Source organism: Dreissena polymorpha, chromosome 1, assembly GCF_020536995.1.
Source record: "Dreissena polymorpha isolate Duluth1 chromosome 1, UMN_Dpol_1.0, whole genome shotgun sequence".
Classification (NCBI taxonomy): Eukaryota; Metazoa; Mollusca; class Bivalvia; order Myida; family Dreissenidae; genus Dreissena; species Dreissena polymorpha.
The window spans coordinates 4770-21948 of NC_068355.1; the positions used below are offsets into that span (position 1 = coordinate 4770).

Consider the following 17179-nt stretch of genomic DNA (forward strand, 5'->3'; position numbering starts at 1 on the left):
TTCCCATAAATCCATTTTAATCCAGACCTTGCATATTTTTATTCTCTATAGATGCTGATCGCAGCGCAACAACAGGATTTGTCGACCTGCTTGAATTTGATGGTAATTAACTCCATTTATTTAAATTTCCTTGTCAAGAAACAAAACTCATTCCGTGCCACATTTTCGCTGTCACTGATAAAAGTATTACACGCTTCTATGCATAGTATTTTTAGATTGTGTATTATTTTGGAACAGTTCATGTTTTCGTAGGTCAAATGGCACTTAAAGCGGGTATATACGATTTTGTCAAATATGTACGAATTTATATAAAATGTGTACAAAACTTATTATATATATATTTCAATATAAATTAAAGTTAAAAAGAACATGTGTCGAAAAATGCAAAATAAGCCAGATATTTAATTCTGAAATTGAAAACGGCTGTACAGCCGAATTCGCCAGCATGTATACCATACATGTACGATGTGAATCTAAACTCAGTTTAACGGTTTATTTGAAATCCTGCAACGATATCTATTCATACGACACACGAACACTAACTCCGATCCTAATACAAAGACGAATGCTTCGGTTATTGTAGGAAAATATGTACGTCACAGTAGGAAAATATGTACGTCACAATCGGCTCGGGCGCTAATTTGTATTTGCTCCATTTGATGAAATTCGGCTTTAATGTATATTTTTTCTTGCCTATTTTGTGTTATTGTAACATATTTTATCAATATATTACAATTAAACACATATAAATATCGTATATACCCGCTTTAAGAAGTAATACCATGTACGCAAATGCCTTGAATGAGAACGATAAATGAGGAATTTACAAACTAATCGTATTGTTACCATATTTTCTTGCAACTTAACTTATATTCAGAGATTTTATGCGTTTGTTGATAAATTATTACATGGTCATGTGTATGACATCACCACGACTTCGACATAAGTGTTCCTATGCACGTGAGGCTCCATTAGGGGTATTACGTTTATGAATATTTAAATTATTTATATAATAATACATCTACTTTTTATATATCTTAATGATATTCATGTATTTACAAATTAGGCTTATTCGACTATGGTGAAGAGAGTATCGGATTTGGCCATAATGAAACCTTTAATGGCAATTTATATTTTTATTTTTACTTTTAATGCAAATGTAATAATAATGTATCAAAGAAGAGAAGACATCCTATTATTTTAATTCCCTGCATTGATAAACAATGACTATGGAACAGTAAGAAGAACACACTAATGAAGTCGTAACAATTTATCAATCAATGAATCAATTATTGTTTATTTATAGGTGTATATGCATCAAAACATGGCGTAAACAATAGTTATACTGTACTTATAAAGGATTTTTATTTCCAGAAACATCAAGATAAAACAGTTCTGACAAAGTTAAATATTATAATACACTATCAAACTCAATCCCTGATAGCCTGCCTGTCATGGTTACCATCAAGCTGTACAATTGGTGGAGGTTGAGGGTCTTCCTCCTCTGGGAATGCCTCCCTCTCACCCCATGCCTTTTCCAGATTGTGCAACACTACACATGCTACAATTATTTTTGATACTTTGGCTGGCTTCATTCTAACCTAAATGTTTAGAAAACATAATTTAACATTTTGAAATTAAAATAAGTTATTTTAGTGCATATTTTAGATATTTTATGATAAACATCAATACTATGGTGCTTATTGACACATTAAATGAATACCTCTCCATGAAGAACATGAAACCTCCGCTTCAGTACACCGAACGCTCTTTCAATCACATTTCTCGTCTTCGCATGGGCGTCGTTGTACATCTGTTGTTGTGGGGATGCCGGTGTAAATATTCAATAGTTATAATATTTATTTCAAACATTAACATCAAAATGAACTAAGACATGTTTTATAAGAAAAGATTAATTACAATGTAAAGACCAGTAAATAGATAAGGTGTTAAACAGAGTTGCACTCACCAGGATGCAGGTAAAGCGTCATGAGAAACTTCCTGCTTGGGTAGGCACTGTCCCCCAACACAATTCCATCTTCCAAACCTTTGAACACAACAATTTAACAACAATTACAGAATAATCCACTTCTAAATATACATAATTTATTTGCACAACCATTATGTTACAATAACCTTTTATAATTATAAATTTATAAATACGAACAGGAGCACGCACACAAATAAATGAAATCGCAGTAAAAAATAATCAATCCATTTTAAAATATGCACTTACCATGATGTTGGGCCTCAAATAATCAGAAAGTGCCGAGGTTCTCAATACATGCGCATCATGGGTACTTCCAGGCCATGTGGCATTTATGCTGGTGAATACACCTGTAATATGATTAAATAGAATAAAAAGTATGAAATTAAATTCTAGACGTTCCGGTGTACTAAATCATTCAAATAGAATGATACATCTTATTATAAAAATGTAGCAAGACAAATAATTGTTTGTATTGCGAATTCCCTGTCTTGTGCCTCTATAACACAATGGATCAGACTATATTTAAACCATGAAACAGACTTATGTATCTTTATTTGGAATCGTTACGTCATTGACCTGTGTACATGTAAGTTTTTGGGCGCAAATATGCATAACACTGTGGAAGTTTGGACTTACAGGACATGTGTTAAACGAGAAATGGAATTATAATAAATCGTACCCGATCATAAGTAAGTGTTACGGAATCTTTGATCTGGTGTGTTAAACAGCAGAATACATAGATATATAAATACATGGATTTATCCAATGAAGGAAAGCTCAAACTTGAAGGTAAGAACTAAAATTATGTCTGTGTACAAATGAATAAATACCTCGATGATCGCACGTTGCCTGTACGTTAACACTGTGGTACTGCTGGGGACGATTGAACTTTACCGGTACGCAACACTTAACATCAAACAGCGTACCCTAACCCTTAACAACTAACGCAACACCTTATAATACTTTTTATCCTATATATTTCCTTAGTATCGGGGGCTACCGCCCAAAACTCCCCGCTTTGTCGATAGTGGTACACAACTGCGTACCGGTGAAGTTCAATCTAGCCGTAGTGCTTTCTGTTTACATACTGCTCCTCGTGTTAATGGGGAGCAATGATGCTAACGTGTGTTCCGTCGATCGCCGAAATTACAGACGGAAATCCGGCGATTTTGAAAAAAAATCTGTTAATAATTGATTTCTGTCTGTCCGTCGTCGGGAATTTAATTGTTTGGTCTTTCAGGTCACACAGTTCGTCCGTTACTCTGGTCACGTCCCTTGAAACCGTGGCAATGTCCACCCCAAAGGTATCTCCTATTAATTGCAAAAAAATCCGGAAGCAAAAAATCTCAATGTTATCAATATTTGCTGCCTCGTTGTCAAGGGTTGATTCCGTCCCGTTGGTCTCTCAAGTCTATGTCCGATTAGGCTTTCTATGCGGTCGATGTTGTCAGGTAAAAATCTAAATCGTCGACGTATTTCTTCAGGGTCGTCAGTCTCCGTAAATTGTCATTTCGTCGAAATTGTCTTGGTCGTCTAGCATTCGGTATGTCAATGTCAGCCATTTTGTCAGCGCTTTTTGCATTCGGATAAAGATAATCGAAGTCAAATACCTTGGCTAAATCTTATCCAAAACTTATCCAAAACGTGCGCTTGTTCGGATAACTATTTTTTACACAATCGCTAACCGAAAAAGATATCCTAAAATTGAAGATAACCAAAAGTTATCCGCTGGATAAGAGTAGGGTCAATCCGGGTAAACTCGGACAGTGGTAAAATCGGACAATTCATAAAATATCTTATTATTGGACATATAGTTCATTAAAACCAGTTAATTTTGGATCTTATGAATAACAGAGTTATTCTTAGAACTGATATTAAAAAAGGAATTCTACGTCATCGGGAATTCCTCTTGCATTTAAATGAATTCTGGGATATTCTGCGAACTTCCTTTCAAAACCAAAACAACGCCATCCAAACCTTCAAAATCCGTTCAAAGAAAATCTTTATTTTCTAAAGGTATCAACACACTTAAATATCAAATTTTGTATTAAAAGCGTTCCTTATTCAGTAGAGAGCTTTTATGTTATAAATATTAATGGATAACTTGAATGTTATTAACATAAAACGAGAAAAAATGCACTGTCCTAGTTTTCCCTGTTGAAAAATCGTTCAGGAAAATATCGGACAGTCAAGTTTTCCCGCTTAACAAAGTTCGTTGCGCCGCATTAACTCTTTTCTAGAAGAGTCTTAAGGTTACAGTAAACTATACATGGTGTTCTCATGCATATATGAGTTGTTTCTCTTTTCCTATCTTTACTTTGCCATTATACCTTTAGCTACAATAAGTTAATTTTCGTCGATATTTTTCATTGCACATTAGAGTGCATATCTTTTAGTCAATATTTTTTATGATCGGATTATTACTTTTCATAGAATGAAGAACGCTATCGTGTATGGGGTATACGTTGTCGGTATGCACCGCTGGGGTTCTAGCGAGTTGGAAATCGGCACACCGTTCTTTGTTGCCGGGAGCCTCAAAACCCTGTGGACAAAAATGCCATAGCAGTCTACAGCGATGCAGCATTTCACAGGAAACTGTGTTATGTCAGGAAAGAGGATGCAATTAAGCTTGCGAATGTCTTAAGGTTCGTAGACGGCGCCTTTTACCTAAAAGCGAAAGACTGCCCGTCTAAGTTTGGTCGTAAGGGTCCGATGCAACGATGCAATGTGGGGTTTAAAGTGAAAGACTGTCACGCGAACAGTGTACGATAAGACTTGTCGCGTTGCTTTGCAATTAAAATATTTTAATTTGTGGAAAATAAAATATCGAAGTTAGAAAGGTTTTTATAATTGTTGAAGTTTGCAGGAATATGTACTCGACGTTTTAGTTGACGAAGATTATACTTGTATTGATACACATGCATAAAACATATTTATAGGATGTATACATGTATATGTATAGAATAGGGATATACAATGGGGAACTTGTAATATGCACATTTAAACTATTATAATAAATGTATGATCATTATTATTTCACAGAGTTATAAATTAATAAAAGATCTACCTACAAAACAATAAAATTGGTAACATGTTCGATGCACACAATGTGACATATACCTTTAATTTTTTGTAACAAGTGTAACTTATACAACCACAATGATATTTCATGCACGATAAACCATACAGCCATTTGTTACGTATTAGGAACAGGGATTATACTCACAAATAAATTGCTACCAAAGGGCCCGTATTCATAAAAGTCTTAATTATAGGCTCCGACTTATATTTTTCTAGTCTGACAATCAATTTTCTAGAGAAAGCAAATCATGTCGAATTAATGAAAAGCGATCCTTGTGGAGTTATCTCTCTTTATTGAATGCGATTGTTGTGTGATAAGAATCTTTGGTATTACACTATTTCGATTCCTGTCTTAAATCGGAGTCCATTATTGAGACTCAAAACGTTGATCAATACGGGTCCAATGGTCTAATATAATTATCTAAATCGGTCCCGTGGCCGACAATAAATTACGCAGGAGAACACCAATAATAGTTTTCAAAGTTAAATAGAAAAAATATGTTGTCCGTTTGTTGTTGTCGGATTCTAAAGTTATCAACAAGCTGGAAATGTTGTGTACAAATCAAATAAAATAAAGATTTCAAAACAGTAAACAATTGTTGCATTACCGAATTTATACATGTGAACTAAATAAATGAAACATTTCAATACTGTAAGACATTAAGACATTGTAAGAATACATTGTTGTTTTATTTTAATATATATATATATATATATATATATATATATATATATATATATATATATATATATATATATATAAAATATATTTTTATAAACAACTGGTAGCAAGATGAGTTGCAGATAATTGGTCAGTAACCACATTTAAACTTACTCTTTTGACCTGTTAATTCTTTTCAGCTCAATTTAAAGTGATATAATGGGCAACTAACAGTTTATAGGTGTCTATCGCAACCGTTCTTTATTTTTGGTGTTTTCACTTCATATACGCTAATATGTGTTAATGCAGCATCAACATACTAAAACAATATCCCGAAAAGAGAAAAATAATGCATTTGAATATCAACCGTACTTGCGTTTGACAACTGATCATGCATGTACGATGTGATACTAAATTTAGTTTAGTGCAGATTCGTTCATACGACACAAAGACACAATTGTGTTTTACGGATCATTTCGGCTTACAGGACTGGGTGGGTCACGTAAGATATCGAATATAAAATATATTTTTACAAACAACTGGTAGCAAGATGAGTTGCAGAAAAATGGTCAGTAACCACATTTTAAGTAACTCTTGCCCTGTAAATTCTTTTCAGCTCAATTCAACAGTGAAAAATGCCCATATCACTTTAATAGTGATAAATGCCCATAATATCACTTAAGTAAAAAATATCTGACGAATGACCTTCATGTCAACAATGTAAGGTTAATATGAACTGGTTTATAAGAAAGCCCAGTATTATTCTTCTTAAAACAAGTTTTATTATTTGCAGGAGGAAAGTAAAGTTTACTGTCTGGTCGACGAGTCTACAAAAATGGTCAGTGTATGGTTGTTACTGGTGGATTCGTGGCTTCTGTTTGTTTCGTGGGTATAGAAATCGCCTGAAATCTCGCGATATAATGTTCGCACATGATGCAGTTCGTTAAGAAAAAAGGTTTTGACACGGTCACCATTTTTTCCGATCAAAAATGCGTCAAAAACAAGTAAATAGTGTAATTCATCATAACTTGATAGGTCGGTATGAAATATTTCCTCATTTATGTATTGTTCATATAGTGTTTCAAAGTAATACAAACTCGTTTATTTAGAAGTATTTACCATGCTACATCGTCTGTTGACATTTTTTCACAAGAAATTAACCTGTCCCGCAAGGTCAGTTTAAAGGCTATTTATAGAATGAAAATCTTGATATTCTGGTAGCCAATCAGAACCCACTAATCAACCGCAAGCTTATTTTCATGATGGTAGTTTGACACTATCAACACGGTCGATAATTTTGATGATAAAAGACGATAAACATTTGGGAAAAAGCAACAAATTTTAAAGAAGAAAGGTTAATTATTATTTTCAGAATGATTCATGGTCATATATTTATAAAATATTTGTGATGTAACAACTTTATGAAAATAACCCACGACTCAACCAGACTATAGCATATATCAAAAATGAAATGGTACAACAACTACGCTGTATCAGTTAAAGTAAAAGCTAATCCCTTTACAGAAAGTTTCCCAACCGAACGAAACAATTGTTATCCGTCTTCATGGCAATTTAAACACGAAGCTGAGAAATATTTTTGACAATCAACTCTCTCTTTTTTATGTACAGACTATATATGTTTTAGCATTGTCTAATCAGGTAACAGGATCGAGCTGGTTTTGTTTAGACGTTGATCTAAGGTTTACCGTGACATAATAACTGGAAATAGTTAGTGTTGAAACTGTATCGGCTTTGCACAAGTTGGAAATACCTGATGGAGATGATCATGTTTATGGAGTGAAAATTGTGGATGCGTTCGGTAATTATGACAATAATGTGTTTTTATTTAATACTCAACTTATGTGTGGTCTTTGGCCCGATATCTCATGCTACCCATGTAATCGGGTCAGTTATGTGTTTGATTTAATGGATTTTTTACCATGCCCTAGAATAAAATTATTTCTAAATAGCACACATTGGAAACGAACATACGATGGCGTATTTAATATAGGTAATACATTTGAAATCGATACGGACGAATACGTGCACTTTAATAATGGGGCTATATCGTTGTGCTACGATACATATCAGAAATACATGACTATCAGTTCAAGAGTGACATGGTCTACTGATCAATGGGTATCGCTGGTATGTATTGTTGTTTCACTTGTATGCCTTATTTTATCACTGATGTCGTACGCTCTTCTTCCTACACTCAGATTTAATACGCCTGGGAAAAATGCTATGGCGTTAGTTATAGCGCTTCTTACTGCACATGTTGTTTACATCGTTGGTAGTTTCGGACGACTCGAAGGTGATTCAACGCTATGCAAAGCAGTAGGTTTATTGTCTCACTTTTCATGGTTGATGGTCATCATGTGGATGAATGTCTGTACAATCCACATGTACCGGGTGTTCCGTAAAACACAAATATTACCATCTGAAACACACTTAAGGGAATATTGCTTATATAATGTTTATGCCTTTACGGTTTCAGCGACATGTGTGGGAATTAATAGCTCGATGTCAACACATATTAACAACAATATTGGTTACGGGTACAAAGTATGTCACATAAACTTACAAGAAAATGTAATTTATACATTTCTGATCCCTGTTTGCCTAGTAATCGTTTCGAATTTTGCAATGTTCATCCACGTTGTCAACCGTATCAGAAATTCTAAAATTGAAAGAAATGTGCAAAATGACCGAAATGAGCTTCTCATTTTTGTCAAACTATCAACAATTACAGGAATGACTTGGATATATGGTATCATATATCGTTTCACCGAGTTTATATTTTTCTTTTATTTATTCATTGTTCTTAACGCATCACAAGGCGTGTTTTTATTTTTTGCCTTCATTGTTTACAAGCGGGTCTTATGAATGATATTAGAACACCTAAAAGCCGACCGTAGAGACTGATTCTTGTTCATCAAGGACTCCATTGATATTAGAACTCCTAAGAGCCGACCGTAGAGACTGATTATTGTTCATCGAGGACTACATTTTCAAAACTCGTTTCCGCTTGACAATACGCCGTATAATCAACTGTAAATGTTTTCCATTTATGTGAAGTGTTTTTGGAAATAAATGTGTGCATGAGATGTTAGAAAGCACAATAAAACAATATATAGAAATAGATTTTAGACAAAGATCGTGGTTATATGAAACAGTATATGATTTTAACTGTATTTTAAACGATACGTTTCGTAACGCGTTAATGGTGTGCTATGTTATTTGATGATCGTATTTACAGTCTGAAAATCAGTTTTTTTTAATGCATTATTGTATCATGTTGCAGTGCGGTTAACCTGGTTTTAATCGTTTCTATTGTGTTGTTGTTTTCATGTCATTATGGCGTCTGTGGATATTTCGTATATTGCATTTTTCATGATAAAATTGATGTTGTATTGTTTTTAAATCATTTTTCTCTTTGTTGCTTTACTCATCGTTAACAATTTCATATTTATAATTGTCTTATACTAATTGCCTGTGAACATTATGTTGTGGACCGTACTTAAACGTTTTGTGTTTAAATTTATATTTCAAAACTTATTCCACGATCAACACATTGAGTAAGTTACTGTTATGATGGGACATACGTTTCTTAAGAGCCATTAAAATCATGTTTATACAAGCTGATCTTTTTTGTTAATACTTAATTTTTAACAGATTTTAGATTTGATTTTAATCGAATAATCAAATGTCTATCAATATCTTAAAATACGACAACTGAAAACAAAACTTAATCGAGTATCGTATAAGTGGTATTTCATGATCACATAGTAACCTTTACTTCATATTGTTTCGTTTACAAAATCAAACATGATACTTTGTGCATTTGTATAAAATGGTACTTTGAAATAGAGATTTGTAGATATAATTATATACCCAAATTTTAAAGCATATGGAAACTATTAACGCAAATATTGTTGAACACGAATATCACTTCTTTCTAACTTGCCCAACGTATAACGATCTACGAAATAAATTTGTAATCGATCAAATTGGCCAATTTAAGTGAAATTTCAATATATAATGTCTTGTAAAAATGTAAAAGTAATTAACAATATAGCCAGATTCATCGCTGATGCCATAAAGCTCGGTAAGGAAAATCTTCAAGTATTTGCTGTTTCTTAAATAAATATATCGAAACCCTCAATATATTTTAAGCATACTACTTATCTGGTCTTATCGCTTTGTCGTAAACACATGCACGTTTGCACATGATATTTTTACACTTTTCATTGCAGTTTATGTTTATTAATATGATTGTATTTGTATTGTAATTTTGCACTTTGACTATGTTCTGTTAACTTGTATGTAGATGGTCAATGTCGTATTGCCGATGTTCCAATACAAACATTTAGTTGAATTGCTTATCTATAACATTTTTGTTTCCAGATTAATTACAATGTTATTGGGTTACTGTTAAACGACACATGTGTGTTCTCTGATTCTGTTGTGTGTATACTTTTATAAATGTTATGCTGAATTGTATAGAAAGTTTGTTGATTGCCTAATCTACAGATCGACATGAGGACGATATATCTGGATTTTTATTGTTTTTGTGTTTCGTGTTTTTTAGTGTGTTTTTTTTTAACTACATGGCTTTAGTCTTAGTAAAATATTGATTTATATAGATATAAAAATTATGTAGTTTGTTATTATTGTGGAAATAAACTCTTAAAGAGCACACCAATCAATTTATACTTCGCTCCATTATCGTTTCTTGCTTAACGCTTTTACTTAGAGAGTGTTGGCATCCTGAAGATTACATAAAGAGTAAATCTTACACAACATGTTATAATGTTATACTAAAAAAAATCTCAATTTCATCCTTTTTACGCTTGTTACAAAATGTAGACATAAGTTTATTAAAAAATAAAATGTATTCATATTTTATATTAACATTTACTAATGCATAACAGCCATGCACTTGTAGATAGGGGTTGAATGTATCATTGGTATCGTTTAAACGTTGTATATACGAATCTTATCAGTTAAAACATAGTATCATCAATAATAGACGACCCTCATACTCCGGTTACATATTCATGTGGATGAATTCCACGAAATGAAGAAGTAGTTTTTCAAAACATATTTGTGAATACTTCAACTAAAACATGTAGCACTTTAACTAGCATTATTGTAGGTGTAAACTTCCATAAGACATTAACGATAAGAGAAACTATTCTCAGAACATGACCCTTTTTACGATCCATGGACGTTAATATCTACAAGCATATTAATTTGTTGTATAATAAACCAAAGCATCTTATTAGATGGTCAAAGCGATCTTAAGATATCGTGTGGTAATATAAACCATTTTACAAGCTTTGCTCTCGGATCGTTTGTCTGCTTAGTGATATTTGTTTTCCTTCCATCTTTCGCAATCTGCTTTCCAATTTAGACAAAACAGTCAAGGCGCTTTATATTTGTAAAATATAACTACTAAAGCAAACAAAATTGTTTAACGTCTGTAATTAATACCGTTATAAATATCAGCTGAACCAGATAATATAAAGCAGCAATATACGCTAAAAATATTACTCGTATTCAACAACGCTATGTAATTGTGCATGTTATGCAATGGATTGTGGCAACTGTCTCAGATTCATTACGATGATCTGGAATAAGCACATTATGATTGTGAGTTCTGAACAAGAAAGAGCTTATATGATACTTCCATTTATATTTCATTTCATTGTACCTCGTCCTTTTGAAATTATATTATTTTGATGAACATTTCACAAATGGTTACAATATACTAAATCTTTTGGGGGTGCAATGCTATACTCTTTAAAAACCTGAACATCATTTATAAGAAGACACAATTTTCTGTGTGGGCACTTGCCATGACTTTATTTTAGAATGTTTCTTTGTGCATGTGGTAGGGAAAACATTGATGTTTAACAGAAATTCACTCATTTGCTTGAAGGTTAAAGACTACATGATACTTTGACAGATGGCGGGAAACCCTCATCCGCTGGTACGAACCCGGTAAATTGATGGCTGTAAAACAGTGACCGCTGATTCGCATCGAGTTCTTTCTTGCAAAACGCATGACCCCCCTTTTTTATTGTCTAAATCATTGCGGCTTGGAATGCTTTTTAAGAAAAGGTATGGTTATGGGGGTCTCTATGCGCAAAAGTTTGACTTTATTTTTTGTTGAAGTTATTGCTTTTACATTGAATTTGTGTAGGAAATCTTTTGGTATATTGTAACCTAAACTAGCTTTAGGTAAAAATGAAATATCATCTGCAAGTGCAAAATATGAATGGGAAAGCTGATTTTTGGTCATTTCTTAACAAAAGAGAAGAAAATAAGTGCCTTAAATGCATGAATTCAGATAATTTGACCTGGAATAGTTGTTTTTCAAGTTGACCCCCCACACTGATATACCCAAATAAGGGCTAAAATGCTTTCCGACTTGAATTCAAAGGCATATTGGTTGACCGTGTAGCGTTAGGGTGCTACATGAAGTCAGAATTTAACGCCAGGGACTCCGTGATCCAGTAACGCAACAATAGCTTGTGCATAAAGCATGAACATTCAAACAGAGCCCCATTTCACCGACATGGAATGGCGGACATTTTTACAGTTTGGACAGTGCAGCAGACACTTTATTGAGGCAGCCTTCATTTTTAGTACAATCATGAACATAACAAGGTTTATTACTTCATTTATTCATAGAAATACACTAAAAATACTTAAAAGCACGTTTTTGCCATTTTTTTTATCTATTTTTTATTTGGAATTTTGACTTTTTCAGGTAGAGGAATGTCTGCGACTAAGCTGAGGGCCACTGGATAAGGGTTGTTGATGGCAAAACAGGTAATAATACTAAATTATTATCATGTACACAAGCAAATAAGCATATGTATGATGCTTAAGGTGTTAAATACTGTCATAATCAGGTTTGTGGTCACTCAAACCCTTGCCGTCAGGCAATTCCCCGTGCAGTTTGTATGGATAGTTCCGCGTCCTGACACGTAAAGCTTGTGCTTTGTTGGCAGCAGAAGTTGGCCCTTAACAGGTTTATCCTTGTTCCTAAGCATGTATGCAGTGCATCTGAGTTGCAGCTGGAGTTTCACTTCTTTATATTGTAACCCTACAATTAGCTTGTGTTTGGTATTGTTTTCTCACAATATGCTTACAGTCATGGTCCCGGCTTGAAAGGATGTGGCGTCCGACTTAAACATAGGATTGTTGTAGCAAGTGTCCCCTTCATCTTTTACCTAAGAGGGATCTTTTTTGACAAAATGTGGCACTTTCAGCAACCAGTTTAGTTTTTTATTTGGTACATGCTTCTCTCATTCAGTGATTTAAGGGAAGTATTGACCTTATTTGCTTGTCTTTGCATACAAAGGTGACATGGATCAATGATATTTGTTGTGTTGAGAATTCTGCGGGAAGCTGTGTCCCCAGAAGATGTACTAGAAACCTCTTTCAGGAAGCCTGCATTGATCTGAGCTGCCTTTCTGCCCCTGTTACTTCTTAGAACTTCATTTCTAAGCTTATAATGCTCTCCAACATATATGTATCTTGTTCATTTTAACCTTTCCTTTCAGTCTAAACCCCCAAAATGAACATTTTTGTCTTTCGCTCAGTTATAAACGCCCATTTTGACCAGATTGCCACCATAAAATAGTCAAAAGTACTTATTTTGTGCCCAAAATATGAAAGTTTGTATTCTCTTGAACCTCTGAATGACAGCTGTCAATGCATATTGACCATCTGCTGCTGTTTAAAGGCACCCATGGCATTTTATGCTAGAATATATCATTGGCGAATGGTAAATAAATGGGCTCTGAGCAACAAGGCGCTTTCAAGATTTCACACTTATTAGTGTGAAACAACAAGTTATAGGAAACTTATTGATTTCTACACTTCAAAGTATCTTTGGTCTCTCATTTTTGCTTATTGGTTGTTTGTCTTGGATGAAATTGGAGTTTTTGCTTTGAAATCGACATTTTTGGGGGTATAAAAAAAAAACACACACAAAAAAGACATTATCAAAATTGCTTGGAGTGAAAATATTTAACAAGTTCATTCTTTCCCCACTCCGCATAAGCCCCACGTGCCTGTCCATATGGTTTGTTTTGGTATTTTGTTGCAGATATTGAACAAAACAGCTTTAAATCTTAAAGGGACGTTTAAGCTTTAACAGGCCTTAAATCGCCTTCTTCGGACCAAAAACACCCGCATGTGAAAATGTGATCTAAAATTGCCAAATGGACAGATAATCCAGTCAAACTTAATATATTGGTGCAATATGAATAGGAAGATAATAATATGCAAGAAAAACACATTTTATTCAGAACATATTTTTCCTTTAGGTTACAATATACTAAATCGTTTTGGGGTGCAATGCTATACTCTTTAAAAACCTGAACATCATTTATAAGAAGACACAATTTTCTGTGTGAGCACTTGCCATGACTTTATTTTAGAATGTTTCTTAGTGCATGTGGTAGGGAAAACATTGATGTTTAACAGAAATTCACTCATTTGCTTGAAGGTTAAAGACTACATGAGACTTTGACAGATGGCGGGAAACCTTCATCCACTGGTACGAACCCGGTAAATTGATGGCTGTAAAACAGTGACCGCTGATTCGCATCGAGTTCTTTCTTGCAAAACGCATGACCCCCCTTTTTTATTGTCTAAATCATTGCGGCTTGGAATGCTCTTTAAGAAAAGGTATGGTTATGGGGGTCTCTATGCGCAAAAGTTTGACTTTATTTTTTGTTGAAGTTATTGCTTTTACATTGAATTTGTGTAGGAAATATTTTGGTATATTGTAACCTAAAGAGTAATAAACTTGCACCGGTTATCTCTTATAAGGATATTGTTAGTTTGATTGCAAAAGAACATTAGTTTAATTCACGTGTTGGGACTAAACCAGATTTCGGTAAATGAAAATAAACTATTGTTGATTGCATTAAATGATAAGCATACACTGGATTGTTATTTTGCAAAACTGTCAGGATGAAACGCTAAACGAATATGACAAAATATTGCGAAAGTTTTGTATTTCTGTAGGCCTTATAATCGTTATGGGGTATTTTTAAAGACAAACACATTTCAAAGATTTGATGCAATCTATTTACCAATCTAGCACATCATACCGTTATACGATACCTTTGTTACCCCAATCTTAAATATTTGCTCTCAAATAAGGCTTCCATCAAATGAACAACATTTAATTGGTACACTCTAAATTTGTTCGATTACTGTTTGGCGCTTAAAAGTCTACAAACTCTTCTTCACTCTACGGAGAACTCGATAGGATCCCTCGTCATGTATGTCAACAAATTCACGCCCTAAACAATTGGTTTTTGGTGATAAATTTATGTAACGATGCCATTGTAAAGTGAGGGTTTAACATGCTAAAGACGGACAAGCTAAGACATCAAATAACGAGGAATGTATCGAAACTAACGGTTTTGTGAAATTCGAGATAACCGATAATTGAGATTTTGCAATTCTTGAAATTGTGGCAAAGCAAAGTATAAACAAAACATGACATTTTGATGTTAATTCATCATCTTAATTTTAAACATATCCTCGTATTAAGCATAAACTCACATTGGAGCCATATTTGCAAAGTTTTATTGGTTGGTTTTTCACGATTCAGAACGTCCTCATACAATTTTGCTATTAAAAGTGATATATACCAGAAAATTCCCGTTAATGAATGAACCTGTCGATCATGAAATATGAACCAGACTGCAACAGAAAATCATGTTTAACTTGTTTTCCAATGTATAAGAAGCTCAGAATAAAATATTTTAAACCGTATTGCAGGCTTACGCTTGATAAAGTTAATATCGCTTCTAAGCTCAACCGAACAGACCAGATATTGAATTTGCCATATAAGCATTTTACAGCTTATCGTAAAAATTAATTAATCAACAACAAATACACATGCGTCAAAACAACAGCACCATGTTTATCCTTTTGTTTTACAAATATATGATTATTTTGAGATGGAGATGGATGATAGGATGTACGCGTATGCTCTTTCTGTTTCAACAAAGTTAAATGGGAACAAATCGTTATAAATATGCAGTCAGATAAAATATCAAAATTTCAAATCGGAAAATAATATATTCTCTCAATAACCTTAATAGTATCTGCTGTAAGTTAAAAAGCGTCAATACATTAATTAGCTTGGCGTATCAACATACATTTTCATACATACTTTTCCTGTAAGTATCAGGTATATTTGCATTGTTAAAGTATAACACAAATGGCACATGATAACAGAAGGGCACTGATCTTCAATTTCATTAAATGTACACAATTTACGTATTCTTTCATGTCTTTTTATATGTTGTGCCTACCAGTTTCTATAAATACAACACGAGCAGACAATCTTAATGTTGACATTATTAGTTTCGAATGTTAAAATATCAGAAAGTAAATGGATCTTTCGAACATGAGTTTTAATTCCTTGTAAAGAATTAGTGATGAAGTGTTGTTGACATCAGTTCGCCATTTTAAATAAACACATATTGTAATCTATTGCGAAACTTGACAATGAAGCTGTTGACATTAACAGATTCCGGACATAACCACACGTCATGAAATCAGATTTTTGCAAACGTTTTGGGTACCCATGGCTTGGAGTGAGTGTCATCACAGGCTTCCTTACATTGTATACGAATAACATGCTTAAAAAACTGTTGGACGATTTTTCGTTGAACAATTATTAGAAAACGTTAACTACTCATAAATGTCGACAAACTTACTTTGTTTAACTAACAAACTTTTTGATACGGGTTTAACCCCAGAAACATGATCTGAGGTTTATGTGGTGCCACTGCATAAAAAGTGGCTGTATATAAATCATAGTGTAAATAATTACACGGACATAACGCTTGGGATTTTCTTTTACAATAAATTTAAATAACCGACTAACACTATAAGCTGAAAAGTATAATGTTTACATTGAGGTCCAGACAGTTTGTAGACAAAACATGGGTACCATAGATGATATATATAGTTTAACATTATTTTATTAATTATTCACTGAATAAGAAAAGAAAGCGTAAGTGGCAGTTAATGTTTTAACTAAAGCTGTTGATTTTTTAATTGGAATATTAATTTAACACGATATGTCGCCCTTGGGTAGGTAGCCCAAAAGGCGATATATCGTGTTAAATATATCGTGTGTCGCCACGACTGTAAAAAAAATATCAAGTATCGCCGCGACTGTCAAGAAAAATATCGTGCGTCGCCGCGACTGTCAAGAAAAATATCAAGTATCGCTTCGTGTGTCTAGTGTCGCGTTCAAAGGGCGACACTAGACACACGAAGCGAAAATGATATTTTGCCCGACAGTCGCGGCGACGCACGATAGTTTATTTTTCAAATATCGCCCATATTATCCGAATATCGTGTATCTCGGTCTAATTTCAGACCGCGACACTAGA

General features: G+C 33.7%; 1 protein-coding gene and 1 long non-coding RNA gene across 2 annotated transcripts; one reads left to right on the forward strand and one right to left on the reverse strand.

The window, feature by feature from the left end:
* Nucleotides 1–1429: 1429 nt before the first annotated feature.
* Nucleotides 1430–2048, reverse strand: LOC127840071 (uncharacterized). The gene is made up of 3 exons (XR_008030384.1): nucleotides 1970–2048; nucleotides 1724–1813; nucleotides 1430–1601 (listed from the first exon to the last, which is right to left on the reverse strand). It is a non-coding gene; the product is annotated as an uncharacterized LOC127840071 (long non-coding RNA).
* Nucleotides 2049–7373: 5325 nt separating this feature from the next.
* LOC127864880 (probable G-protein coupled receptor Mth-like 3) lies at nucleotides 7374–10144 on the forward strand. The gene is made up of 2 exons (XM_052404771.1): nucleotides 7374–8502; nucleotides 10140–10144. The coding sequence occupies exons 1-2, from the start codon at nucleotides 7593–7595 to the stop codon at nucleotides 10142–10144; spliced, it is 915 nt and encodes a 304-aa protein (XP_052260731.1). The 5' UTR covers nucleotides 7374–7592.
* The last annotated feature ends 7035 nt before the right edge of the window (nucleotides 10145–17179 follow it).

Bases quoted from the DNA above. Each gene is read 5' to 3' on its own strand.
- LOC127864880 (XM_052404771.1), top strand. From the start codon at position 7,593: ATGTGTGGTCTTTGGCCCGATATCTCATGCTACCCATGTAATCGGGTC.